Below are 25,364 nucleotides of genomic sequence, written 5' to 3'. Positions count from 1 at the left end.
CAATGTGGACTTCACCAGCTTCAAAATCTCCCCTTCCCCCACCGCATCCCAAAACCAGCCAAGCTCTTCCCCTCCCCCACTGCATCCCAAAACCAGCCCAGCCTGTCTCTGCCTCCCTAACCTGTTCTTCCTCTCACCCATCCCTTCTTCCCACCCCAAGCCGCACCTCCATTTCCTACCTACTAACCTCATTCCACATCCTTGACCTGTCCATCTTCCCTGGACTATCCCCTCCCTACCTGCCCACCTATACTCTCCTCTCCACCCATCTTCTTTTCTCTCCATCTTCGGTCCGCCTCCCCCTCTCTCCCTATTTATTCCAGAACTCTCACCCCATCCCCCTCTCTGATGAAGGGTCTAGGCCCGAAACGTCAGCTTTTGTGCTCCTGAGATGCTGCTTGGCCTGCTGTGTTCAATCAGCTTCACACTTTATTATCTTGGATTCTCCAGCATCTGCAGTTCTCATTATCTCTGATACACTTTTCAGGTGGTGACTTTTCTATGTCAGTGTACACAAAATGGACTGCAAGTCAAAGTCTCCACATGTTTCAAGAAGACCACCCATCATCCTTGTACCTAAGAAGGCACACGCAGTGTGACTGCTTAATGACTACTGCCCAGTGGCTTTGAAATCAATAATCACAAAGTGTTTTGAGAGGCTGGCCATGGCCTACATCAACTCCAGTCTCCCAGACTGCTTCCATCCCTTACAATTTGCCGACCAGCATAACAGATCCACAACAGATGCTATATCCTTAGCCCTGCACTCAATCCTGGAACATCTGGACAACAAAGACACATATGTCAGACTCCTACTCATTGACTACAGCTCTGCCTTCAACACCATTATCTCCTTCAGACTGATCTCAAAACTCTGTGACTTTGGTCTCGGCTCCACCCTCTGGAACTGGATCCTCAACTTTCTGACCCATAGACCACAATCAGTGAAGATACGTAACAATAAAACTCAACACTAGAGACCCCAAGGATGCATCCTAATCCTCCTACTGTACACCCATTACTGTGTGTTAGCAAATTATGAACAAATGCCATCTACTTGTTCGATGACAGCACCACTCTGCTGGGGTGGATATCTAACAACGACAAGTCAAAATAGGGAAGGGAGCTAGACGGCTTGGTGACCTGGTGCGATGAGAACAACCTTGCTCTCAACGTCAGCAAAACTAAAGAACTAATCATTGGCTTTAGAAAGAAAGGAGGAGAACACGCCCCCATCTACATCCACAGAACTGAGGTTGAGAGGGTGGAAAGCGTCAAGTTCCTCAGAGTGACAATAATAGACAACCTGTCCTGGACTTTGCACGTAGAAGCGACAATAAAGAACAAGCAACAGCACAACAACACTTCTTCTTCCTCAGGTGGCTCAGGAAATTTGCAATGTCCATAAGGACTTTCACCAACTTCTACAGATGCACTGTTGAAAGCATACTGTCCAGGTGCATAATGGCTTGCTATGGCAACCACACTGCCCAGGACCAAAAGAAACTACAGAAGTTGGTGTGCACAGTCCATACCATCACAGAAGCCAACCTTCTATCCATGGACTCTATTTACATGGCTCACTGCTGCAGAAAGTCTGCCAACATCACCAAAGACCCATCGCAACCCAGTCATGATCGCCTATAACCTATTCCATCAGGCAGAAGATACAGAAGCCTGAACACACACACATCAGCAGGTTCAGAAACGGTTTCTTCCTAGCCATTATTAGACTGATGAGTGGACTCTCTAGCCTCAAATAATGCTGATCATGCTAATGTTGATCTTGTCTAATGCACGCCCTGTTCACTATAACCTGTACATCTCTTTTTGATCTGTACATCCTTGCTTGCTATGATCTGCCTGTATCACTTGTAAACAAAGCTTTTTTGTGTACTTCGGTATACATGACAATAAATCAACTAATAGCCTCCTTCTGCACCATCGCACTTCTCTGATTCAGTATTATAATGTGTGACACAGTTGGCAAGTGTAATGCAATTGTGAGAATTTAGAAAAATAGTTATGGATTATACGATTTGTAGAAATAAAGGGAAGCCAGATGGAAGATTTAGTCATTTCTCAAATTTAAAATTTGACATTGAGTTGAATTCAGCTTATGTATAATAATAGAACAAGTGACAGTATATCAGCGATAATGGGAACTGCAGATGCTGTAGAATCCAAGATAACAAAGTGTGGAGCTGGATGAACACAGCAGGCCAAGCAGCATCTCAGGAGCACCAAAGCTGACGTTTTGGGCCTAGACCCTTCATCAGGGAAGGCTCTAGGCCCGAAACGTCAGCTTTGGTGCTCGTGAGATGCTGCTTGGCCTGCTGTGTTCATCCAGCTCCACACTTTGTTATCTTGACAGTATATCAGCACCTGTTTTTAACACTAACTTGTTAGAAAAGAAAATCAAAAGGAAACAGCCGATTGCTAACAACCATTTTATACAATCCCTGAAGATGGATTTTAGACATTGAATGTTTTGTGGCAACATGAAAACATCTATTTATACAATTCAATGCTCCTAAATGTGTTTAAGAAGTAGTAACTGCTGAAAATCCTTGTTTGCAGCTTTAATTCCTTTTGATGTGAGTGCAATTTATTTAAAAATTGCCCATAACAAATAACCTTGACAAGCTTCAAGATATACATAGTTGAGAAGACAGTTGCATTAAGAATGGGCTAAGTTTGAAAATACTAGAGCCAAACACTGACATCTGACTTCAAACTATCTAATACTAATTAAAACTGCAGACACAAAATTTTCAATTGATATAGTTTATGAGATCTTACACATCTAAGGGCAATCTATTCCCTTCTCAAATAAATTGAAAGGATTACATTAATGCATGATGAATGAATAAATCCCATTGAAACTTGTACCATCAGCCTGCTTCCCCCCAACCACATACACACAAACCCACCATGACAGAATACTTAGTATAATTCATCTTTTCATTTACATGGTAACTTTTTTTTCTTTAGAAATAAACCAAAAAGCTTCCAATTTGTGACTTTCTACTTATTTTACATGGATAAAAGCCAAGCTGATGATTTTTCCATAAAGCTGGGTCAGACCGTATTTTGTTTGAAAGTAGATACAGCTTCATTTTGGCCCTTTGGTTAGTTTGTGCTTGCCCAGGCATTTCAGGGACCCTGTGTTGTTTGATCTGAATTCTGCTTTCAGGCAGAAGTGATTCTGTTACAATACAGGACAGATTGTAAATTAACATTACAAGACAAACATGTTCAGTCTCCAGACTAACCTATCAATGCTTTCTGGTGTTCCAGCCTCTGACAGTCTTGACATACTGAACGTATGAATCATCCCTTCATGGATCAGGTTGCATTTCTTTGTGGCTACTGTCTCATTTGGAGAGAATGTGGCTCAAATATCCCAAGCATAGATTATTAACCTCTCGCATACAGGCTGGGATGTTACTCAATGTTAATGGAAAGACCCTGGTGAACGTCTTCCTTAACTTACACTGGGCTCTTAAAACAAGAAACACTTGTATTTCACAAGCACCTTTAACATAGTAACATGTGCCAAGCCTCTACACTGCGGCAATTACCAAATTGCCCCAGCAATGGAAACTTTGTTTGTTTACTCTTATCAAAACCATTCCTGATTTTGATTATCTCTATTAATTCTCCACTTAACCTTCTCCTCTCAAAGAAAAAAAATCCCAATTTCTCCACATAACCAAAGTTCTGCAACTCTGGTACCATCCTTGTAAATCTTCCTTACGCATATTTAGAGCCTTCAAATCTTTCCTGAAGCCTGGTGCCAGAATTAAACAAAATGTTCCCACTGAGACCCAATCAGTGTTTTATAATGAATTAGCATAAAGTCCTTGCTTTCTATTTTATGTTTCATCTTATAAAGCAAAGTATTCTGTATGCCTTTTAAAAATAATCAACATTTGTTCTGACATCTTCAAACATTTGTTACAGATCCCACTTCCTTGTTTCTGCGCTTTCTGCACCTTCTTCATAATTGTACAATTGTGTTCATATTGCCTCTTCCTATTCTTCCTGTCAAAATGTATCACTTCTTAGTGTTCAGTGTTAAATTTCATTCCACATGCCATTTCACCAATCCATTTCCTTCTGAAATCTGTTACCATTCATCCAAATATTAAAAAATATCTAAGATATTTTGAGGTTATTTTGTTACCTGAAAACTTTGAAATTATGTCCTTTATACCCAACTCCAGACTATTAATACATACCAAAAAGAGCAATGGTCCTAAAACCAACGCACCAGTCTTTAATAACAAAGTGTGGAGCTGGATGAACACAGCAGGCCAAGCAGCATCTCAGGAGCACAAAAGCAGACGTTTCGGTCCTAGACCCTTCATCAGAGAGGGGGATGGGGAGAGGGTTCCGGACTAAATAGGGAGAGAGGGGGAGGCGGAACGAAGATGGAGAGAAAAGAAGATAGGTGGAGAGGAGAGTATAGGTGGGGAGGTAGGGAGGGGATAGGTCAGTTCAGGGAAGACGGACAGGTCAAGGAGGTGGGATGAGGTTAGTAGGTAGGAAATGGAGGTGCTGCTTGAGATGGGAGGAAGGGATGGGTGAGAGGAAGAACAGGTTAGGGAGGCAGAGACAGGCTGGGCTGGTTTTGGGATGCAGTGGGGGAGGGGAAGAGCTGGGCTGGTTGTGTGATGCAGTGGGGGAGGGAACGAACTGGGCTGGTTTTGGGATGCGGTGGGGGAAGGGGAGATTTTGAAACTGGTGAAGTCCACATTGATACCATTGGGCTGCAGGGTTCCCAAGCAGAATATGAGTTGCTGTTCCTGCAACCTTCGGGTGGCATCATTGTGGCAGTGCAGGAGGCCCATGATGGACATGTCATCTGAAGAATGGGAGGGGGAGTTGAAATGGTTCACGACTGGGAGGTGCAGTTGTTTATTGCAAACCGAGTGGCGGTGTTCTGCAAACTGGTCCCCAAGTCTCCACTTGGTTTCCCAAATGTAGAGGGAGCCACACCGGGTACAGTGGATACAGTATACCACATTGGCGGATGTGCAGGTGAACCTCTGCTTAATATGGAAAGTCATCTTGAGGCCTGGGATGGGGGTGAGGGAGGAGGTGTGGGGGCAAGTGCAGCACTTCCTGCGGTTGCAGGGGAATGTGCCGGGTGTGGTGGGGTTGGAGGGCACTGTGGAGCGAACAAGGCAGTCACGGAGAGAGTGGTCTCTCCGGAAGGCAGACAAGGGTGGGGATGGAAAAATGTCTTGAGTGGTGGGGTCAGATTGTAGATGGCGGAAGTGTCAGAGGAGGAGGAGGATGCGTTGTATCCGGACGTTGGTGGGGTGGTGTGTCAGAATGAGGGGGATCCTCTTTGGGCGGTTGTGGCGGGGCGGGGTGTGAGGGATGTGTTGTGGGAAATGCAGGAGACGCGGTCAAGGGTGTTCTTGACCACTGTGTGGGGAAAGTTGCAGTCCTTGAAGAACTTGGACATCTGGGTCGTGCGGGAGTGGAATGCCTCATCTTGGGAGCAGATGCAGCGGAGGCGGAGGAATTGGGAATAGGGGATGGAATTTTTGAAGCAGGGTGGGTGGGAGGAGGTGTATTCTAGGTAGCTGTGGGAGTCGGTGGGCTTGAAATGGACATCAGTAACTAGCTGGTTGCCTGAGATGGAGACTGAGAGGTCCAGGAAGGTGAGGGATGTGTTGGAGATGGCCCAGGTGAACTTGAGTTTGGGGTGGAAGCTGTTGGTGAAGTGGATGAACTGTTCGAGCTCCTCTGGGGAGCAAGAGGCGGCGCCGATACAGTCATCAATGTAACGGAGGAAGAGTGGGGTTTGGGGCCTGTGTAGGTGCAGAAGAGGGACTGTTCCACGTAACCTACAAAGAGGCAGGCATAGCTGGGGCCCATGCGGGTGCCCATGGCCACCACCTTTGTCTGTAGGAAGTGGGAGGAATCGAAAGAGAAGTTGTTGAGGGTGAGTACGAGTTCGGCTCGGCGGATGAGGGTGTCGGTGGAGGGGGACTGATCGGGCCTGCAGGACAGGAAGAAGCGGCGGGCCTTGAGGCCATCTGCATGAGGAATACAGGTGTATAAACCCATGACTGTAAATAAGGCTGAAGTTGTTTGATTGTAAAATGGGAAATGGCATATAACTAATGGATTTTCAGTGTGTTGATTATCAGAATTGTTGTTATAGGGTCTGCAGTTACATAAGAGACTGAACATATAATTAAAATGTTTTCAAGTGGAGTCTATTCTAAGAGTATTAATGATGCATATGAAGCAAATCTGTACAGTTGATCTGAATAGAGCCAGCATAAAAGTGTTGTTAAATGTTAGTGTTTCTCGTTGCCATAGTTTCCTGAATTCACTGCTGGTACATATTTGTTAAGTCTTACTTAATGCCAATGACAATCATTGTGATTTTGTGAAATCATAATGTATTTTCTTTGAATTTGTGTCACAGTTTAACATTTCAAGGGAAATAGAATCAGTAACATTATTCCATTTGAAAGAAAGAGCTTTATCATTTTCTTCACAAAAGACAATGCGCTTCTGTTGGACCTTCCACATGAGGTCATCCAGAACTCTGCAACCTATGTCTTAACTCGCATCAAGCCCCATTGGCCCATCATGTCCAGTGCTCACTGACCAACATTAGTTCCCCATTACTCCCTGGCAGTGCCTCGATATTAAAATTCTTCTGCTTTCCAAATCTTCAACCCTTCTATCTACAGCTTCCACCATCCGTATTTCTGTAATCTCCACCAGGGCCAGGACCCTCTGAGATGCCTGAGCTCCTCCAGTTTTGGCCATTGTGCATCCGCGATTTTGTGTGTTCTGATTGGTGGCATGCCTTCAGTTATACAGGCCCTAAGTTTAGTTTGTGTTAAAGGTGACTTATAAGTGTCATTTGTGAAGATTAATACATGTTGAGGTAGAGTTCCATGATTAGCAGCTTTGTTATTATGTCTGTGATTACCCTCACTGACAAATGATGAAAATTTGAGGCTTGTGATCCCAGTAATTAGATCAAGATTGTGCAGCCTCCCAGTGTGGGAGTTGTGGAATAAATGAGTTACAGTACCAGTGGCACAATGGGAGGCCCCATGTTGCTGGAAACAATATCTGCTTCTTGAATCCAGTCCACTTCATTTCATTCCACATGGCCCAGAGCATTGCACTGGATCTTTGATCCTGGGAAAGTGGAAACTTCCAGCAAAGGAAGCCTCGGCTCTGAACTCACCACCAAGTCACCTGACAGAGAATCCTGGTTCTGACTGTATTACAAATGCCTGATCCAGGCTCCTGCTGGAATTGTCTAGGCAAATTCAACACTGCTCAGTGGCAGCGCTTTCAGCTATCCAGCCTTTATGTCTTATTATGTTCAAGATGCAATATAAGTGCGCATCATGGCTTTAATGAGATGTGTTATTGACAAACTTTTCTCTCCTACCTACCCGCCCCTCCCGCCTCACTGACCAATCCCCACCACTCCCTGCCTGCACTCACCTATCACCATTCCACCTACCTTCCCCAGCCTCACCTCTCCCCTTTTTATTTATTTTAGAGCTCCCTTCCGCCCTCCCCCATTTCTGAAGAAGGGTCCCTACCCGAAATGTCAAATTTCCTGCTTCTCTGATACTGCCTGACCTGCTGTGTTCCTCCAGCTCCTTACTGTGTTATCTCTGATTCCAGCTTTGGCAGTTCTTACTATCTGTGGCAGGCCAAAAGACTCTTTCTGTGCTGTAACCATTCTCTGATTGTACTATTCACACAGGTACCTTTTCCAGAAGGGTTTTGATCAGAGGTGAGGATCCTAACAGATGCTCCTCTTCCTCAGATGGTTTTTGCACATTACAACCAACCCAAGTGACAAATTGCTTAATGCAAAATGGGACTTGATCTGGAACCTTCCTGTTCCACATAACAAACCTATGTGTTGAGAAAGAGATAATGGGAACTGCAGATGCTGGATAATCCGAGATAACAAAGTGTGGAGCTGGATGAACACAGCAGGCCAAGCAGCATCTTAGGAGCACAAAAGCTGATGTTTCAGGCCTAGAACCTTCATCAGAAAAGGGTGATGAAGGGTCCAGGCCCAAAACGTCAGATTGTGCTTTTAAGATGCTGCTTGGTCTGCTGTGTTCATCCAGCTCCACGCTTTCTTATCTAGGTGTTGAGGAAGCATGGTGTCCAAATGTTGTTTTATCAAAATGACAACAAAGAAGTTTAAATGTTTTTGTTCTCACTATGAAAATTTAAGTTATGAAATTATGTTCCTTCTTAAATTTGCTTAATTTGAATGAGATAATTGCCAATTTTTTAAAACTATTTTGATTTTGAATTATTGGGATTCGATTATAGTAGAAAGTCGTTTACTTATTAAACAAAACAAACATGCCCAATACCTAATTCTTTGATTATTGCGAATGTTACAAGTTTAGCCCTCAAAAATAATCAAGCAAAGAGGTACTACCACATAGTTCTATGATCTCTGAGTCCTTTGGACCCAAAATATAAAAAAAGTCCTAATTTCTCAATTCCCAACTTCATTCTTTTTAATGTGAATTTATTTCACTGGCAGCGCTCAAGATCCTATTCTTGTCATTAATATTTAACAGATCTTTTCTGTAATTATCATAATTACACTTTATAAATAGCAATTTCCCCAAAATATGTTAATGTACAGCACAAGAAGAGTGCTGCAGTTTGAGAAGCGGTAGCTGAGTTTGGTCACATTCAGTTTCAAGCTCAAGATTCCAACGTTTCATGGTATTTTCTAATGTTTCGCTTTCATTTATTCCACCTTCTACACCCACTCCACCCCACTCTCACTCCCACTCTCTGTCTATACTCTATACAGACTGACAAATGTTTTCTGGTTTATCTTCTCAGTGGGCTTGAAGATGAGTGTGAGCATGACAGAGGCACTGTGATTAATTTTCCTTCATTGTCTGTGGGTGAAAGGCTTGTCCACCTCTGTGGGTGAGGGGTCAAAATCTGTAAGAAAATCTTGAGCAGTTGGACAGGTTTGTGTGAAACTGATGATGAGGTTATTTCATGAAGACTTTTGGGCAGCCTTTTCTCAGTAATTGATTAATTTGTGAAAAAAAAAGAATGGTTTTATGAAGTGGTTTCTATTGATGCTGGATTTAGGTTTAAAACAATGTACAGATGATATCAAAATAATGTGAATTGTGCAGTGTAAAATGTGGTTAAAAGGAAGGGCAATAATTGACCCAGGGTTTACAATCAAGATTGAGTTCCTGTTTTAAAGTCAGAAATCGAGTTCTAATTTTTATATTTCCTTTAGAAATTCATATAGGCACTTGCATCATAAATGTAAATACCTATGTCATTTTATCACATTGTAAGGAGTAGGCCATTTGGCCCCTTGAGCCTGCTCTGCCATTTAATAAGATCATGCTTGATCCAACACTCCACACATCCACTTTCAGGCCCTCTTCCCATAATCCTTAATTGCCCAATTGATCAAGAATCTACCTATCTCAGCCTTAAATATACACAAGGATGCTGGCCCACAGCTCTCCATGGCAACGAGTTCCAAAGATTCTCAACCCTCCATTCTGTCAGCATTTACGTGCTAAGGCCCTTAAGATCTTTATAATGTTTAAATGCGAACACCTCTCATTCTTCTAAATTCTGGTGAATACAGTTCCAAGCTGTTTGACCTTTGCTCGTAAGACATTCTCTCCATACCAGAGATCATCTTAGTGAACCTCCTCTGAACAGCCTGTAAAAAATGGGACCAAAACTGCTCACATTACTTCAAATGTAGTCTCACTAGCACCTTGTACAGTTGGAGTAAGACTTGCTTACCCTTATACTCCAAGTCTCCTTGAAAAAAGGGTGAACACAGGAACATAGAAATGGGAGTAGGCCATTCTGCCTTTGAACCTGTTCTGCCTTTCAGTCATGGCTGGTCAGTGGCCTAACTCCATTTCCTGTCTTTGGCCTGTATTCCTCAATACTTCTGCTTAACAAAAAAATTGAAATGAACTGATCTTGCATCCATTGCCATTCCATTAGCCTTCCTAATTGCTGCACCCATGATCATCAATGTTATTATTTATGCTTTTCCTAGTCAGAGGGTTAAATTAAGGGTGACAGGTTTACATTTGCACTTCCGTTATAAATGCAGACAAAATGCTGCAGTATTTCCACTGATGGAAGGGTGCAATGTCAATGCAACACATATTTAAAATTCTTTTGTGGCTAGTGGGAATCAGTGGCAAGGCCAGTATTTTAGTCCATTCCAGTTTCTCTTGAACTGAATGGTTTGTCAGGCCATTTAAGAAAGTACATTACCCTGGGTCTGGAGTCACAAGTAGGTTAGATCAGGTAAGGACAGCAGATATCCTTCACAAAAAAAAATGGATTTTTATGACAAATTATGATAGATTCATGTGGCCATTTCTAAGACTGGTAAACAAACTGAATGCTAAAGAAACTCACTAGGTCTGGTATCATCTTTGGAGAGAGAAAGAGTTAATGTTTCAAATATGGGATGACTCTTCAGAATTTTACGCTATGTTCTGGGTAGCCTTTAACCTCTGTACCTTCTTGATTTGGTGTACGTTTCACCAGAGCCTAGCTGTTCTTCCAGCCTCACAGTCATCATTTTGGGAGTGGCCAGTGAGAAAATCCAGCTGATAAGTGATAGAGAGTTGGGAATGCTGAGTCTGCATTGTCTGCTTGTAGCTCGGATCCCTACAGACTCATGGAAACCTCTTGCCAATACCATTCAAACTGGAGAACAAAATCCATGAAGGTGCCTACAATCTCAAGGATCGCTGACAGGTCCAGGTGGAGGCCAAGTGCAATTAGCAGGGGGAGCCTGTGGAAATCCAAGCATCACACCTAGCCAGCTGTTCAGACACCTGCTGCTGGATATACAGCAGGGTCTGGGGATCCAGCATTGGGCTGTTCAGTCACCTCAGGACCGACAGCACCAGAGAGGGACTTCCCAAGAAGAAGCAGAAGTTAGGATTTCACAGGAGCTTCATGCGAAAACATCAATTAAACAAGGCATTGAACCACTGAGAACTTACAAACTAAGTTCAGTGATATTGTGAAAAGTACTACTTGCATAGTGTTATTAATTTTAAGATCTTATTTTGATCAATGGTTTATAAAGTATAGGGTATCCATGAAGCGAGTTCAAAACAATAATCAAAGAATTCAGAAATTAAATTGGGAGTTAGGCCATTCAGTTCAAACAATCCATGTTCATGTTTACTCTCCATATCAGCAACAACTTGACTTTTTAAAATTTATTCAGGAGATCAGTGGCTGGGCCAGCATTTATCACACATTCCTAGTTGTCCTTGAGAATAGTGAATTGTCTTATTGAAGCGCTGGATTCAATTTTGGTATAGTGACACCCACAATAAGATAAACAAGGGAGTTCCAGGCTTTTTACTTAATGTCACTGAAGAAACAGGGGCGATATATTCCCCTGTCAGGATGGTGAGAGGCTTGGAAGGGAATTTGCAGGTGGTAGTATTCCTACTTCTGTTTCCTTCTGGATAGTAACAGTTGTGGGTCTGGAAGGTTCTGTCTAAGGAGCCTTGGTGAATTTCTGCAGTGCATCTCTTAGATGTTACACGCACTGCTGCTACTGAGTGGTGAGGGAGTGGATGCTTGTGGATGTAGTGCCAGTCAAGTGGCCTGCTTTGTTCTGGATGGTGTTGAGCGTCTTGAGTGTTGTTGGAGCTGCACTCATCCAGGCAAGTCTGGACCATTCCATCAAACTCCTAACTTGTGCCTTGCAGCTAGTGGTCAAACTTTAGGGAGTTAGGATGTGAGTTACTTGCTGTGGGATTCCCAACGTTTGACCTGCTCTTGTAGCCACAGTATTTAGTGACTCAAGTTCAATTTCTGTTCAATGGTGAATCCAGGTAGTTAATAGTACTGGATTTAGTGATGGTGATGCCATTGAATGTTAAGGGAAGATGGTTCTTCATTGGTGTGGCACATGTAACTTCCTAATTATCAGCCCAGGCCTGGATATTATCCGTATCTCACTGCATTTGAAAATGGACCACTACAGTACCTGAGGAGTCACAAATGATGCTGGACATTGTGCAGTCACAAGCAAACATCCTCATTTCTGATCTTATGGTGAAGGGGCGGTCATTGATGAAGCTGAAGACAGTTGGGCTGAGGACACTTCCCTGAGGAATGCCTGCAGAAATGTTCTGGAGTTGTGATGACTGATATCCAACAATTGTGATCATCTTCTATTGTACCAGGTATGATTCCAACCAGGACAGAGTTTTCTGTCTGAGATAACAAGGTGTAGAGCTGGATGAACACAGCAGGCCAAGCAGAATCAGAGGAGCAGAAAGGCTGACGTTTCAGGCCTAGGGCTCCTTGATGCCGTTTTTTCCAATCACATGAGCAATTACTTCCAGAGATGATGGGAACTGCAGATGCTGGAGATTCCAAGATAATAAAATGTGAGGCTGGACGAACACAGCAGGCCAAGCAGCATCTCAGGAGCACAAAAGCTGACGTTTCGGGCCTAGACCCTTCATCAGAGAGGGGGATGGGGGGAGGGAACTGGAATAAATAGGGAGAGAGGGGGAGGTGGACCGAAGATGGAGAGTAAAGAAGATAGGTGGAGAGAGTGTAGGTGGGGAGGTAGGGAGGGGATAGGTCAGTCCAGGGAAGACGGACAGGTCAAGGAGGTGGGATGAGGTTAGTAGGTAGCGGGGGGTGCGGCTTGGGGTGGGAGGAAGGGATGGGTGAGAGGAAGAACCGGTTAGGGAGGCAGAGACAGGTTGGACTGGTTTTGGGATGCAATGGGTGGGTTCCACTTCACTTCTGGAGTTCCATTCTTTTCTCTATGTTTGAACCAAGCTGTAATGAGGTCAGAAGCTGAGGGGTGACAACAGAAAACAAAGTGAGTGTCAGTGAGTAGGGTGCTCCTTTACTAATGCCACTTGATAGAGCAGTTGATGGCCCATTCCATAATTTTATTGATGATTGAGTGTAGATTGTTGGCCAGGTTGGATTGGTCCTGCTTTTTGTACACAGAACATGCCTGAGCAAGAGTTTAAAACTGATCCATTAGTTGTGGAGTTATTTAGCTCTGTGTCTTATTACTTGCCATTTACGTTGTTGACACACAGGTAATCCTGTTTTGTAGCTTCTTACTATGCTAAATTAGGGAGAGATGATGGTGTAGTGGTATTGTCTCTGGACTAGTGATTCAGCTAGTGCTGGAGGAATCAGGGTTCAAATCCCACTAAAGCAGATAATGTCCTTGTTCTTATGTATGTCTGCTGCTGTTCCTGAAATGCCCTCCTGCACTCTTCATTGAACCAGGGTTAATCCCTTGGCTAATAAAATGTGAGGCTGGATGAACACAGCAGGCCCAGCAGCATCTCAGGAGCACCTTTTGTGCTCCTGAGATGCTGCTGGGCCTGCTGTGTTCATCCAGCCTCACATTTTATTATCTTGGATTCTCCAGCATCTGCAGTTCCCATTATCATTAATCCCTTGGCTTGTTGGTAATGGTAGATTTGGGGATACATTGGCTGTGAAGTTGCAGATTTTGTGTGAATAGAATTCTGCCATTGCTGATGACTCACATCACCTCAATGATTCCCAGTTCTGAATTTCTGGATGTGTTTGAAATTTATCCCATTTAAGCACAGGGATAGTGCCCCAACTAGTAGATACATGGTGTGCTCACTGTGAAGCTTGGACTTTGTCTACACAAGCGCTGAGAGTAGTCACTTTTTACCAATACTGTCATGGACAGATGCATCTGTGGCAGATTGTTGAGGATGAGGTCAAGCATGCTTTTCCCTTTTGTTGGTCCCTCATCAATTGCCACACACCCAGTGTAGCCAAGTTTTTCTGGACTCAACCAGCTCAGTTAGTAGTAGTGCAACCGAGCTATTCTTGGTGGTGAACAGTGAAATCCCTCACTCCAGAGTACATTCTATGCCCTTTCCACCCTCTGTACTTTCTGCAAATAGTTTTCAATTTGGAAATATCTGATTCATCAGCTGTAGGGGTGGGTAAGTGGTAGTCAGCACATTTCCTTCCTCATTTTGACCTGATGCCATGAGAACCAAAGTTGAGAACTGGACTATATACCACTTTGCCACTATGTCACTATGTCTGCTGGATCCGGCCTGTTGGAGTGACAGAGATGGTGATGGTGGTCCCTGGGATATTGTCTGTAAGGTATAACTCCCTATGACTGTGACAGGCAGTTACTTGGTTAGTATGCAAGATAGCTTTCCTAATTTTGGCACAAGTCCCAGACGTAATTAAGGAGAACTCTTCAAGGTCAACACAGTTGAGTTTGCCAATGTCATTTCTGGTGGTTGATGTCAACTTATCTGTCCAGTCTTATTTCTTTGAGATGTTTTAGCAGTTTTGATACAACTGGGTAGCTTGCTAAAACTTTTCAGGGGGCAGTTAATAGTCAGTCAGGCTGTGGTCTGGCCAGGCCTGGTAAGGACAGACCTCCTTCGCTAAAGGAGATTAGTGAATCAGACTTTTAAAGAAAACACTAGTTACATGGTCAACACTAGACTTCCATTATCTGCTTTAGTGGGATTTGAACCCTGATTCCTCCAGCATTACCTGAATCACTAATCCAGAGACAATACCACTACACCATCATCTCTCCCTAATTTAGCATAGTAAGATGTGCCATAGTGTCTCACAGGAGCATCATAAACTGGAGATTTGACACCAAACCATGTGAGGAGGTATTAGGACAGATGCCAAAAAAACTTGGTCAAAGAAGTAGGTTTTCAAAAATATCTTAAAAGAGGAGAATTAGGTTTTGAGACTAAATTCTAGATTTTAGGGTTCGGATAGCTCAAAGCTAATCATCAATGGTTGGTTGATTAAAATCAAGGAATGTTGAGATCAGAATATGTGGAACATAGCTTGGAGTGTTTTAGGGTTTGTGGAAATTTCAGAGATATGGAGGGGTGAGACCAAAAGAATTGCTTGAAAGTGAGAATAAAATTATTAAAACTGAGAGTAAATGGATGGTGAATGGAACTTGTAGCGAGTTAGAATGTGGGCAGCAGTGTCCTAATTCCAGAAAGTTAGGAAGGCTAGATAACTGAAAGCATTTAAATAGGAATTGAAATATTGAGGGGTTGACAACTATGCTGAACTGGCATGAAAGAGGACCCTGGGTAGATCAGCCAAATTCTTGTCAAATAGCACAGCAGACTTGAGGGGCCGAATAGCATACTCCTCCTTCTATTTCTTCTGGTCTTATTTACCAGCTCCTTCCCTTCTCTCTTTATTTTCCTTTTCTTCAACCACCTGCTTATGCTATTCTTAAATATGAACAGTATCTCTCCTTTAATCAGTCTCATAGGCTTCTGTGTAAAGACCTTTGTAAATATATGCATGCAGTGACTGGGTGTTTCTAAAGTGCCTATCAAACAGTAAGTGCATTTTGCCATTAATGTGAATCACGCACATTTTTCAAGCAGCTCATAATCCTTGATGTAATACACAAATCCAACACAAGCATGGTTAGATTTTATGTAATAATGAACTTGAACATTAAAAGGTTGAAACTAGCCATTATTTCTCATCATACCCATTGGAAGTAGCATTTAAATCCTGACAGCTTCCCAGAAATCGTTAGGGAGCTTCTTAATTATTATATTTTCTCTTTGCAGTGGTTCACTGAAGGCTTCCAAGGAATTGTTCAGAAAACTGTGTCCTTTTCTGTGCGATTAAGGTTGAAATCCTTGCAAGACTGAACAGCTAATGCATCAGTAAATTTAACCATTTAAGCTAATTAAGAGAGAAGAGAAGGTTCAGAAATATTCAAATGTAAACCCATGCTTTACTGGAGCAGTGACAAATAAGTCAGAATGAGAAGAGAAAGAAATCTAACAGAGATTGAACAACCCGGACTGATTCTTGCTAAATACAAACTCCACAGAAATCCTTTGCTATATAAAGTCTCAGAATGTAGACAAAGCCATTAATCTTCAAAAGTAACCATTCAAAGTGTCAAAAGAGAATATATATTGTTACAACCATGTGAGAAAGGATGTATCAGCTTCCCTTTTTTTAAACACACCCTTTACTGGCCGCAATGAAGATATTTAATTATTGTTAGCATGCAACTATATCACACTTCAATTAATACATCATAATAGTTCAAGATAAGTGACCAGTTGCAAATTTTTTATGAGTGAAAGAAACAGGAAGATTACAGCTTCCTAATTCTGAAAGAAAGTGTTATCAAATGTACACACAAACATGAGTGTAAATTTTAAAAGGGGTGAGTGTTTAGTACAAAATAATCAAGAATGAACAATTTCCTTGAGTCCTTGAGGTGTTAGATTTTAAACTGACCACAGTCACTTTCCACCCCCACCCTTGTCTGTCTTCCGGAAAGACCACTCTCTCCGCGACTCCCTTGTCCGCTCCACACTCCCCTCCAACCCCACCACACCCGGCACCTTCCTTTGCAACCACAGGAAGTGCTACACTTGCCCCAACACCTCCTCCTTCACCCCTATCCCAGGCCCCAAGATGATTTTGCATATCAAGCAGATGTTCACCTGTACATCTGCCAATGTGGTCTACTGTATCCATTGTACCCGGTGTGGCTACCTCTACATTGGGGAAACCAAGCGGAGGCTTGGGAACCGCTTTGCAGAACACCTCCGCTCGGTTCGCAACAAATAACTGCACCTCCCAGTCGCGAACCATTTCAACTCCCCCTCCCATTCCTCAGATGACATGTCCATCATGGGCCTCCTGCAGTGCCACAATGATGCCACCCGAAGGTTGCAAGAACAGCAACTCATATTCTGCTTGGGAACCCTGCAGCCCAATGGTATCAATGTGGACTTCACAAGCTTCAAAATCTCCCCTCCCTCCACTGCATCACAAAACCAGCCCAGCTCGACCCCTCCCCCCACTGCATCCCAAAACCAGCCCAGCCTGTCTCCGCTTCCCTAACCTGTTCTTCCTCTCACCCATCCCTTCTTCCCACCTCAAACCGCACCTCCATTTCCTACCTACCACCGCATCCTGCCTCCTTGACCTGTCTGTCTTCCCTGGACTGACCTATCCCCTCCCTACCTCCTCACCTATACTCTCCTCTCTACCTATCTTCTTTTCTCTCCATCTTCGGTCCGCCTCCCCCTCTCTCCCTATTTATTCCAGTTCCCTCTCCCCATCCCCCTCTCTGATGAAGGGTCTCGGCCCGAAAAGTCAGCTTTTGTGCTCCTGAGATGCTGCTTGGCCTGCTGTGTTCATCCAGCCTCACACTTTATTATCACAGTCACTTAATTGATGTCGTGTATCTTTAGCAGTAGTGAAATTTGTAGATGTCCTTGAGTTCTTTGGTGAATAGATGTTTCTTTAATTTGTTATGTCACCACCTGCTGCTTTGTGAGAGGCTAAGAGATGTGATTTGACACAGTAGACCTACCAGTTCTGCTATTTTCAATCCAAATTCGCACTCTCTTCTCTGCCCCAAATGTAGTTTGCTTGAAATAAAGCTCATTTTTGTATCCCTGTGTCTATTTTATTGTTCTCCTCAAAACAATGGGATCACATCCCTGGAAAATCTACAAGTAAATTTCATCCAATGTATGAAATTTCCAGAAAGGTGTAAATTATACAGCAGATGCTGATCTGAATAACACCATTTTAATGAGATGTTAATTTCAGTTAAGATGGAGTCTTGTTAGTTTATGGTTTCATGAAGTTTGTGTCAACCTGGTCAGGTCTTCAATGTGGTCATCTTAAGAGAGAGTTTTAATTTTTGAAAAACTATTTTTGTCCATGAAAGGTCCCAGGTGTTAAAATCCAGTGACAGGATTTAAAAATCAGTCTCAATTTGCCACTTTCTTTGGTACATGCATACACAGAGTACAAATTTCCTGCCTCGGTTACATTGCTGCTCTCCACACAAGGGAATATTAAGTCAATGTAAATCTTTGCTGCTTGTTTCCTGCAGAATCACACTTCAAACCCCTTGCAAATGAAAATTTCTGATAAATGTCCAGATTCTTAAATGTAATCATATGGAATACCAAAATATCTTTACATTCCCAATATTCAGCTCCTCTTACAATCTTTCGGCAATTAATAGGGTTTGGATACCAAGGAACTGAAGAGAATTTAGAATAGTGCAGGAAGATGTAACCAAACATTTAGTGAACAACAGACAGACCCCAAAGGCTGAATGGCCTGCTCCTGCACCATTGTCATACATTCTTGACCCCTGAGCCCCAGCAGAACAGGTTCTATCAATCCCTGTGGAACATTTCATTTGCATCACTTTGCTTTTGACCTTACAGCTATAAATTCTTTTCTAAACAAATAATGAGGCAACCAACTTTTGATGGATATTTTCTGAAGTGGCATAATTCAATCTGGATAAAAAAATTACACTTTAGTGTGAATTTTTAAGCTGTTTTCTTCAATTCACAAACTAAATAATCTCCTTGCATCTACTTCATCTGTTCCTCACAGAATCTAAAGACTTGAAGATGGCTCCACCTGCATATGCATTTCTCTGCTGTTCTGTGAATATTCCCCATTACACCAGGGTTCAAGTTCTATAATAGTCTTTTCCATTATTGTCTGAACTTTCTCCAGTACTCAGTGCACACAGTACTCTAAATGTAGCCTCATTAGTGATCTACGCAAAGCCAGAGTAAGTTGTTACATGGAGTGATTTAATCTTCCACTGGGGGTTTGGTCCATGTCAGAAACCACAACTATATTTCTCAATAAGATTACAGTCTTATAATTACTTCCTTGTTTCCAATATTGCTACAATATATTCTTATATTACTTGGATAACTCAAACAGAATTTCAGCCTGTGTCCACACTGTATTTAATTGCGTGGATGCAAGGGTTGCCACTGGATGTAGTGGTATAACGCATTGAGCCATGATATAAAGAATGTGGTAGGAGTGGTGCAATGTGGTGCAATGCCTGGAACTCTGTTACATTTTTCCTTCATTAATAATGAAAATGAATTGCGAGCTTTAAAAAAATTTAGTTAATATTCTACGTAGAGCAGGTGATTTTTTTCATCAAGTGCCCGGTTGAAAATCTAAGTTGTATTCAGGGCTGGCAGCTCCTCAATGCTCCCACTCTTTTAAAATGTCCTTCCCTTATTAGATTGCAAAATGGAGAGTTACATTTTTGATTGGGATTGAAGATCATAACTTCAGTCTTCCCAGTTTTAATTGGGAAAAAAATTCTGCTCCACTTATCCTGGATTTTGAACAAACAGTCTGATAACTTAGTGACACGTGAAGAGTTGAGAGAAGTCATGGTGACACAGAATTGAATATTTTCAGTGCACATCAGAAAACCATCACTATGTCTTCTGGATAATGCTGCCAAAGTGTAGTAAACAGATGAAAAGTACGAATTATGGAATTTAAAATAGAAATAAAAACTAACATCTGTAAAAGTGGCCATGAAACTGTCTCAAAACCAAGATGTTTTGGCAAAGAACTTGACATTCTGGTTTATGTGTGATTCCAGTCCCATGTGAAAGCAGTGAATAGCAATTCAGTCCTACCATGCAACAATCCGTGAAGGTGATGCTCCACTGCCAACCCTTCCTCCACTTTGGGGAAATGAGGGCTTGCCAATAAATGCTGACTTGGCCTTTAAGAATGTTACTCCATCATGTTGCTGACAAGAAATTGTACATCAAAGTCCATTGGTTGCTAGTATCAGAAAGTTGTAATTGTGCTGTGGAAACTCAGCAGGTTTGGCAGCTTCTGTGGAGAGAGAAACAGAAAAAACTTTTTAAAGAACAGTTATACCATGCTCGAAACATTAACACTTTCTCTCTCCATAGATGTTGCTAGACCTGCTGAGTTTCTTGAGCATTCTCTGTGGTTGTTTCAGATTTCTTGCATCTGCAGTATTTTGCCTTCATTTAGGTGATAATTGTGGGTTTGAATGTTATTTGGAGGGACTTGGGGAGTGGCTGATGATAGATGGAGCTCAATTGAAGGTATATGCTAAGAGGGAACAGAAAGATAACACAGCAGGCCAGGCAGCATCAGAGGAGCAGGAAAGCTGATCTTTCACTTCAGGACCTTCTTCAGGGTTTTCTGCTTTCCTGCACCTCTGATGCTGCCTGGCCTGCTGTGTTCCTGTTGCTCCACACTGTGTCACCAGCACCTACAGTTCTTACTATCTCTGAGGGAACGGAAAGATTATGTATTTATGTGGGGCACTCACTAAGGGACGTGGGACCATAATTTGACAGACATCAAGGCCTAATAAATGCCAAAAGCATTGAGTCAATGGACATGAAACAAGTAGTTAGATGAATGCAAATTTAACTATTACAAAGAATGAAACAAAACTTTAACATGTCTGTACAAGAGACTAAGGATCGGATTCGAAGAAATATTTCAAAAATGTGACCTACAAAGCCACCTAAAGGCTAAACTAAGCAATTACACTGTGACCCAGTCAGTGAAATATCAACAAAATTTTTAAAAGGGAAAATTCGATAGTGACCATAAACATCGGCAAAAGTAGATAATTAGAAAATATGTGCAGACTGTTGCTTTAGAACATCTTACTTCACTTCCACATGGAATGAAGGGGAAGTGGAGTTTATAGCTGAAGAAGGCAATTATCTACCCCATAATCATGAAAAGCCTTCAAAAAGTAAATCACTGAGTAAAGAACTCGGTGACATTCTGATGTTGTGGAAAGGTGCTGTGTGACTATAACTCAGTCTGTAGTGTATAAACTGTTATCCCTATGTCCATTTTAATAATGGGAATGCTTATGTAAACCTATCACACTGAAAAAGACACACCACCCCGTAATTTTCATTCTAAACGTAAAGAAAACTTTATAATAGAAAACAAAGTTTAGTCACACATAGATTATTTAATAACACATAAAGCACTTTTGTTGAGACCTAGTTAAAACCACGTTATAAAATAATCACTTCTAAATACCCAAGTTTTATATATCCATTTGCTTTTCCTCAAATGACTCTTTATATTCTCCAATTATAATTGGGCGTGTAGTTTCTAATTTTGACAGTTTCCTCTAGGAACTGACTCTATTGCTCCTGCACTAAAGTCGGTCTATGGAGTTAGGAGGAAATTCTCTTCGTTGAAGGCTGCCTCTGCCTGAAAGATTTCTCTCTGTCCAGGACTGACCGAGCAGCATGCACCTCACATTTAAATAGCATGCCATTTTTTTTGCGTGTAGATATATCGGTGACGCATTTCCGCAGACCCAGGTTGGGATTGACGATTTTACAGACAGGGAAAAATGTGTTCCCTGAGAGGTTGGCAAGTATCACCGGGCAGAGTTCGGTGAAGAGTATCAGGCGCCTGCAGCTTGTTACATTGTTACCTCCGCCCCTGAGAGCGGGCACAGTGCGAGGGCACCGGGCTCTTTGGGAGAGGGGGGGAGCCTGTGCTGAGGGCGGGGGGTTGTTTTAGATCCTCAGGAAACGAGAGCTCGCAGCGTTTGACGTTTCTCGCGAGCAGCCTCGCCGGGAAAAGGCGGAACTGAATTTGTAAAGTAGCAACAAAACGGACAGAGCGGCGGCAGAGTGAAGGAGCAGCTCTCACTTGGACAGACACAAAGCACACACGTGTGTGTGTGTATAAAGCCAGCGCCGCTCCCTCTGGCCACAACATGCCCAAGAAGAAGCCGGGACCGATCCAGCTACACCCGAGTCCCGATGGCTCGGCTCTGAATGGGACCACTTCCGCAGAGTAAGAGAATTCCTCTCCATCTCTCATTATCCCGGGAACAGCAGCAGTAACGCGGATTCCTCGCATTGTCCTGAGCGGGTGACTGAGGAAGAGAATAGTGTTTCTCTTTAGGACGGCGGGTTGTAAATATCTAGGCAGTGGGTTTCTCCAGTTTCAGAGCAGGTTTAACATGGGACCCGCAGGGTGTGGGCCTGGGTTCTTTCAGAGAGAAAGGGCACATAATTTGATTTGAAGGAGCTTTTGTTGCCTGCCACGATATTTACACACGTTGAGACAGCCTAGTTCAGTCAACCTCCGCCATTCCCCGAAGATAAATATACTGTTGAGCATACTTGTGGGCAGAGTGTTTAGGGAACGATCTGATCCTCCTGTGAGCTTTTGAAACCATTTAGTTGATATCCTTCAGAAGGGTGGAGGCAGGGGGTCAGAACCAAATATCATCTTAAAGGAGATGTGGTTTAGGGGTTTGAGTATAAATAATGGATTCTATTCTTTTCTATAATATAAACTCCCTTGGGCAGTTTACTTTGTAAATGATCCCATGTAAACATCACACTGCAATTACGACTTCGTTCCTGTGGAGGCAGCACACCACCTCTAGGAAGTGTTGTTAAGATGCGACAACTTTAGGTAGACTTTGCATTGTATGTGAACATGGGGATTTCAAAATGTTCAAGTCGGCAGGAATAACATGTAGATGAGTAATATAGTGACCTAGAATTTATATCCCTGGACTTCTATATAAATTTTAATGTGTATTTTCATGTTAGTGTTGTAGTCAATGATGTTGTGAGAATTGGACAAATCTTTGGCATTTTTAATTTTCAGTCGTATGCTAATATAAATAACAAAAGCATGCCTGATTGCAGGGCAGCAGAGAATAACCATGTATTTCTGATATTTTACCTTTGTGTCGCAGTCTCTTGTCTAGTCTGAAAGGTGGTCTGTCTGACAGTGAAGCACTCCCTCAGTACTGTTGGGAATGCTGGCCTCAATTTCAGGTTTTATCTTGAATGAGGATGTGACTAACTTGAGACTGGTTACAATAATTTGGTAATGGGGTGTTGTGCCCGCACTGAACATTAACGGATGGCAGCCTGGCCAATGGAGTTTCCAGCTGTAGTTACATTTTCATTTTTTGGGGCTGGACTGCCCCTTTAGGCTCCAAAACTCCAGTCTGAGCAGATGACACTGCAGCCCCCTCTTAGTCTCCACTGAGATTGAGCTTATCTGTTACGGCCCATTGACTTACTGAGTCAGGAGAATAGGGGATGAAGTTTGCTTTCAAACAGTTCATCATTGAGGGAGTGCTGTACAGTCATGGGTGTCAAAGTTCAAACTAGCTGTTAAACCGAGTCAATGTGATCACCTCGAGTGGATACAAAAGATCATGTGGCTTGGTTTGAAGAAGAGCAGGGAGAATCTGATCAGTACCCTGGGGCTAGTACTTAACCATCATAGATCTGTTTGTGGGATCTCCTGTGCAAAAATTTGCTGCTGTGCTTCCTACAATGTAATAGGGATGGCACATCAAGAATTACTTTTATTGGCTTTAATCCAGTCTGGGAAGTCCTGATTTATGGAAATCATTATCTAAGTGCAAAGCGGCACAGTTGCTCAGTGGTTAGTACTGCTGCCTCACAGTGCCAGTGACCCAGGTTCAATTCCAGCCTCGGGCAACTGTCTGTGTAGAGTTTGCACGTTCTCCCTGTATCTGCGTGGGTTCCCTCTGGTTTCCTCCCACATTCCAAAGATCTGCAGGATAGGCGCTTTGGCCATGCTAAATTGCCCATAGTGCCCAGGGATGTTTATGTTGGGTGAGTTGGACGTGGGAAATGCAGGGCTAGGAGAATGGGCCTGGATGGGATGCTGTTTGGAGAGGTGGTGTGGATTTGTTGGGCAAATGGCCTGTTTCCACACTGCAGGGGTTGTGTGTTCTAAGTCCATTACCCTGTTGCAAACGAGGCCCAACTTTTGGAATGGACCATGAATGTTCAGGGTGGCAGCTTATGTTTTCTAGTAGCTGTTGTTTGAGATGCAGTTACCACCTAGTAATTCCAGCACATGGTCAAAAATGTGACAAGCAATCTGGAAAAGCAGTATGGGAGATTACAAATTCCTGGGATTGGCCTGTTTGGAAGCAGCTGTGGTTGCAACTAGAGGAAATGTAGTCCATAGAATAATGAAACGCTCTTCCATTTGATACTAATCATTTAACTTGGAAGAAGCAGAATGTCAAGTAGCTTTAATTTGTGGCTGTAAACATTGAATCATTGTGAAACCCAGTAATAACACAATAGCAAAAATGAAATTAAAAAACTGGTTACGGCATGGGCGCACATCATTTGGCCCATGATGCTGCTACTGCTGTGTGCAAAATCAACTCTGCTTGTCTCAGTGCAATTATTTGATCTTTATTATCCAATTCCCTCTTGAAAGTGATAGTTGGAACTGCCTGACAGTGTATTCCAGACCCTAACCATTCCGTGTGTGAAAAGGTTTTTCCTCATGTTACTTATATGATTGAACTTAAATTGATACCTTTTTTTCTCTTTTAGAAAAAATATGTGCTGGAGAGACTCGGCAGGTCTGCCAGTATCTATGAAGAGAAAAACAGGGTCAAAAATCACATGAACCAGGTTATAGTCCAACAGTTTTGCTTGAAATCACAAGCATTTGAAGTGAAGAGAAAATCGAGGCACACACTTTATAGTCAGAGGGATCAAACGGTCATACAAATGGTGTGAGAGGAGTGTTGACAGGCCAAATAACCGGCCTATGAGGTGACCAAGAGAGTCAGTCAATGTGAGTAAAGTGTCAACAGCTGAAGTAACAAATGAAAAGATTACTTTAACCCGATTAATTGAGGAAGTGAGATAAATACAAAATATTAATAATAATAAGATAGCACAGGAGACAAACCAACTGGCTGGAATAACGTGATAGGTATGAGTCGCATGCCAAGGGTCTAACAAAGTAACAAATAATCCAAAACTGTACAAACTAATTAAGGTAAAGAGATCATAACGAGTTATCAAGGTGAAGGTGTCAAAACAGGATAGTAAGGAAGATTTTACAGTATTGGAGAGGAGGTGGGTCACATGTAGCGTGATATGAACCCAAGATCATGGTTGAGGCTGTCTTCATAGATACCGAACTTAGCTGTCAGTTTCTGCTCTGTGATTCTGTGTTGTTGTGTATCTCGAAGGTCCCCTGGGGGGACACTTGCCTGAAGATCGGAGGTTGAATGTCCTTGACTGTTGAAGTGTTCCCCCACTGGGAGGGAGCATTCTTGTCTGTTCCCGGTGTGATGGTAGTGTCGTGGGAACACCACCACCATGTACGTGGCAGATACTCATGTGACTCAGCCAATGTTGTCTACCATATACCCTGCATGTAAGGATCCGCTGAAGCATGGTATATTGGTGAGAACGTGCAGATTCTATGACAATAGATGAATGGACACTGCACAGCAATTACCAGACAGGAATGTTCCATGGTCTGCCATGTTAATGATTTGTGTGCACATGCCTGTGGGTCACTGTTCCCTCTGTGTAGCTGCTCTGAGGTTCTGTGCATGGGGAACAGTGTGCTGATGCATT

At 42.7% G+C, this 25,364-nt stretch overlaps 1 protein-coding gene across 1 annotated transcript in view; it reads left to right on the top strand.

Annotated features, from left to right (window-relative positions):
• Nucleotides 1-21,153: 21,153 nt before the first annotated feature.
• Nucleotides 21,154-25,364, top strand: part of map2k1 (mitogen-activated protein kinase kinase 1) — a 55,243-nt gene continuing 51,032 nt past the window's right edge. The window contains exon 1 of the mRNA XM_048562717.2: nt 21,154-21,762. Coding sequence (XP_048418674.1) covers nt 21,683-21,762 — 80 coding nt within the window. The 5' untranslated portion in view covers nt 21,154-21,682. The remainder of the gene's footprint in view (nt 21,763-25,364) is intronic.

This window comes from Stegostoma tigrinum, chromosome 33 (assembly GCF_030684315.1).
Source record: "Stegostoma tigrinum isolate sSteTig4 chromosome 33, sSteTig4.hap1, whole genome shotgun sequence".
NCBI lineage: Eukaryota > Metazoa > Chordata > Chondrichthyes > Orectolobiformes > Stegostomatidae > Stegostoma > Stegostoma tigrinum.
This window is presented reverse-complemented; position numbering and strand designations above follow the sequence as displayed.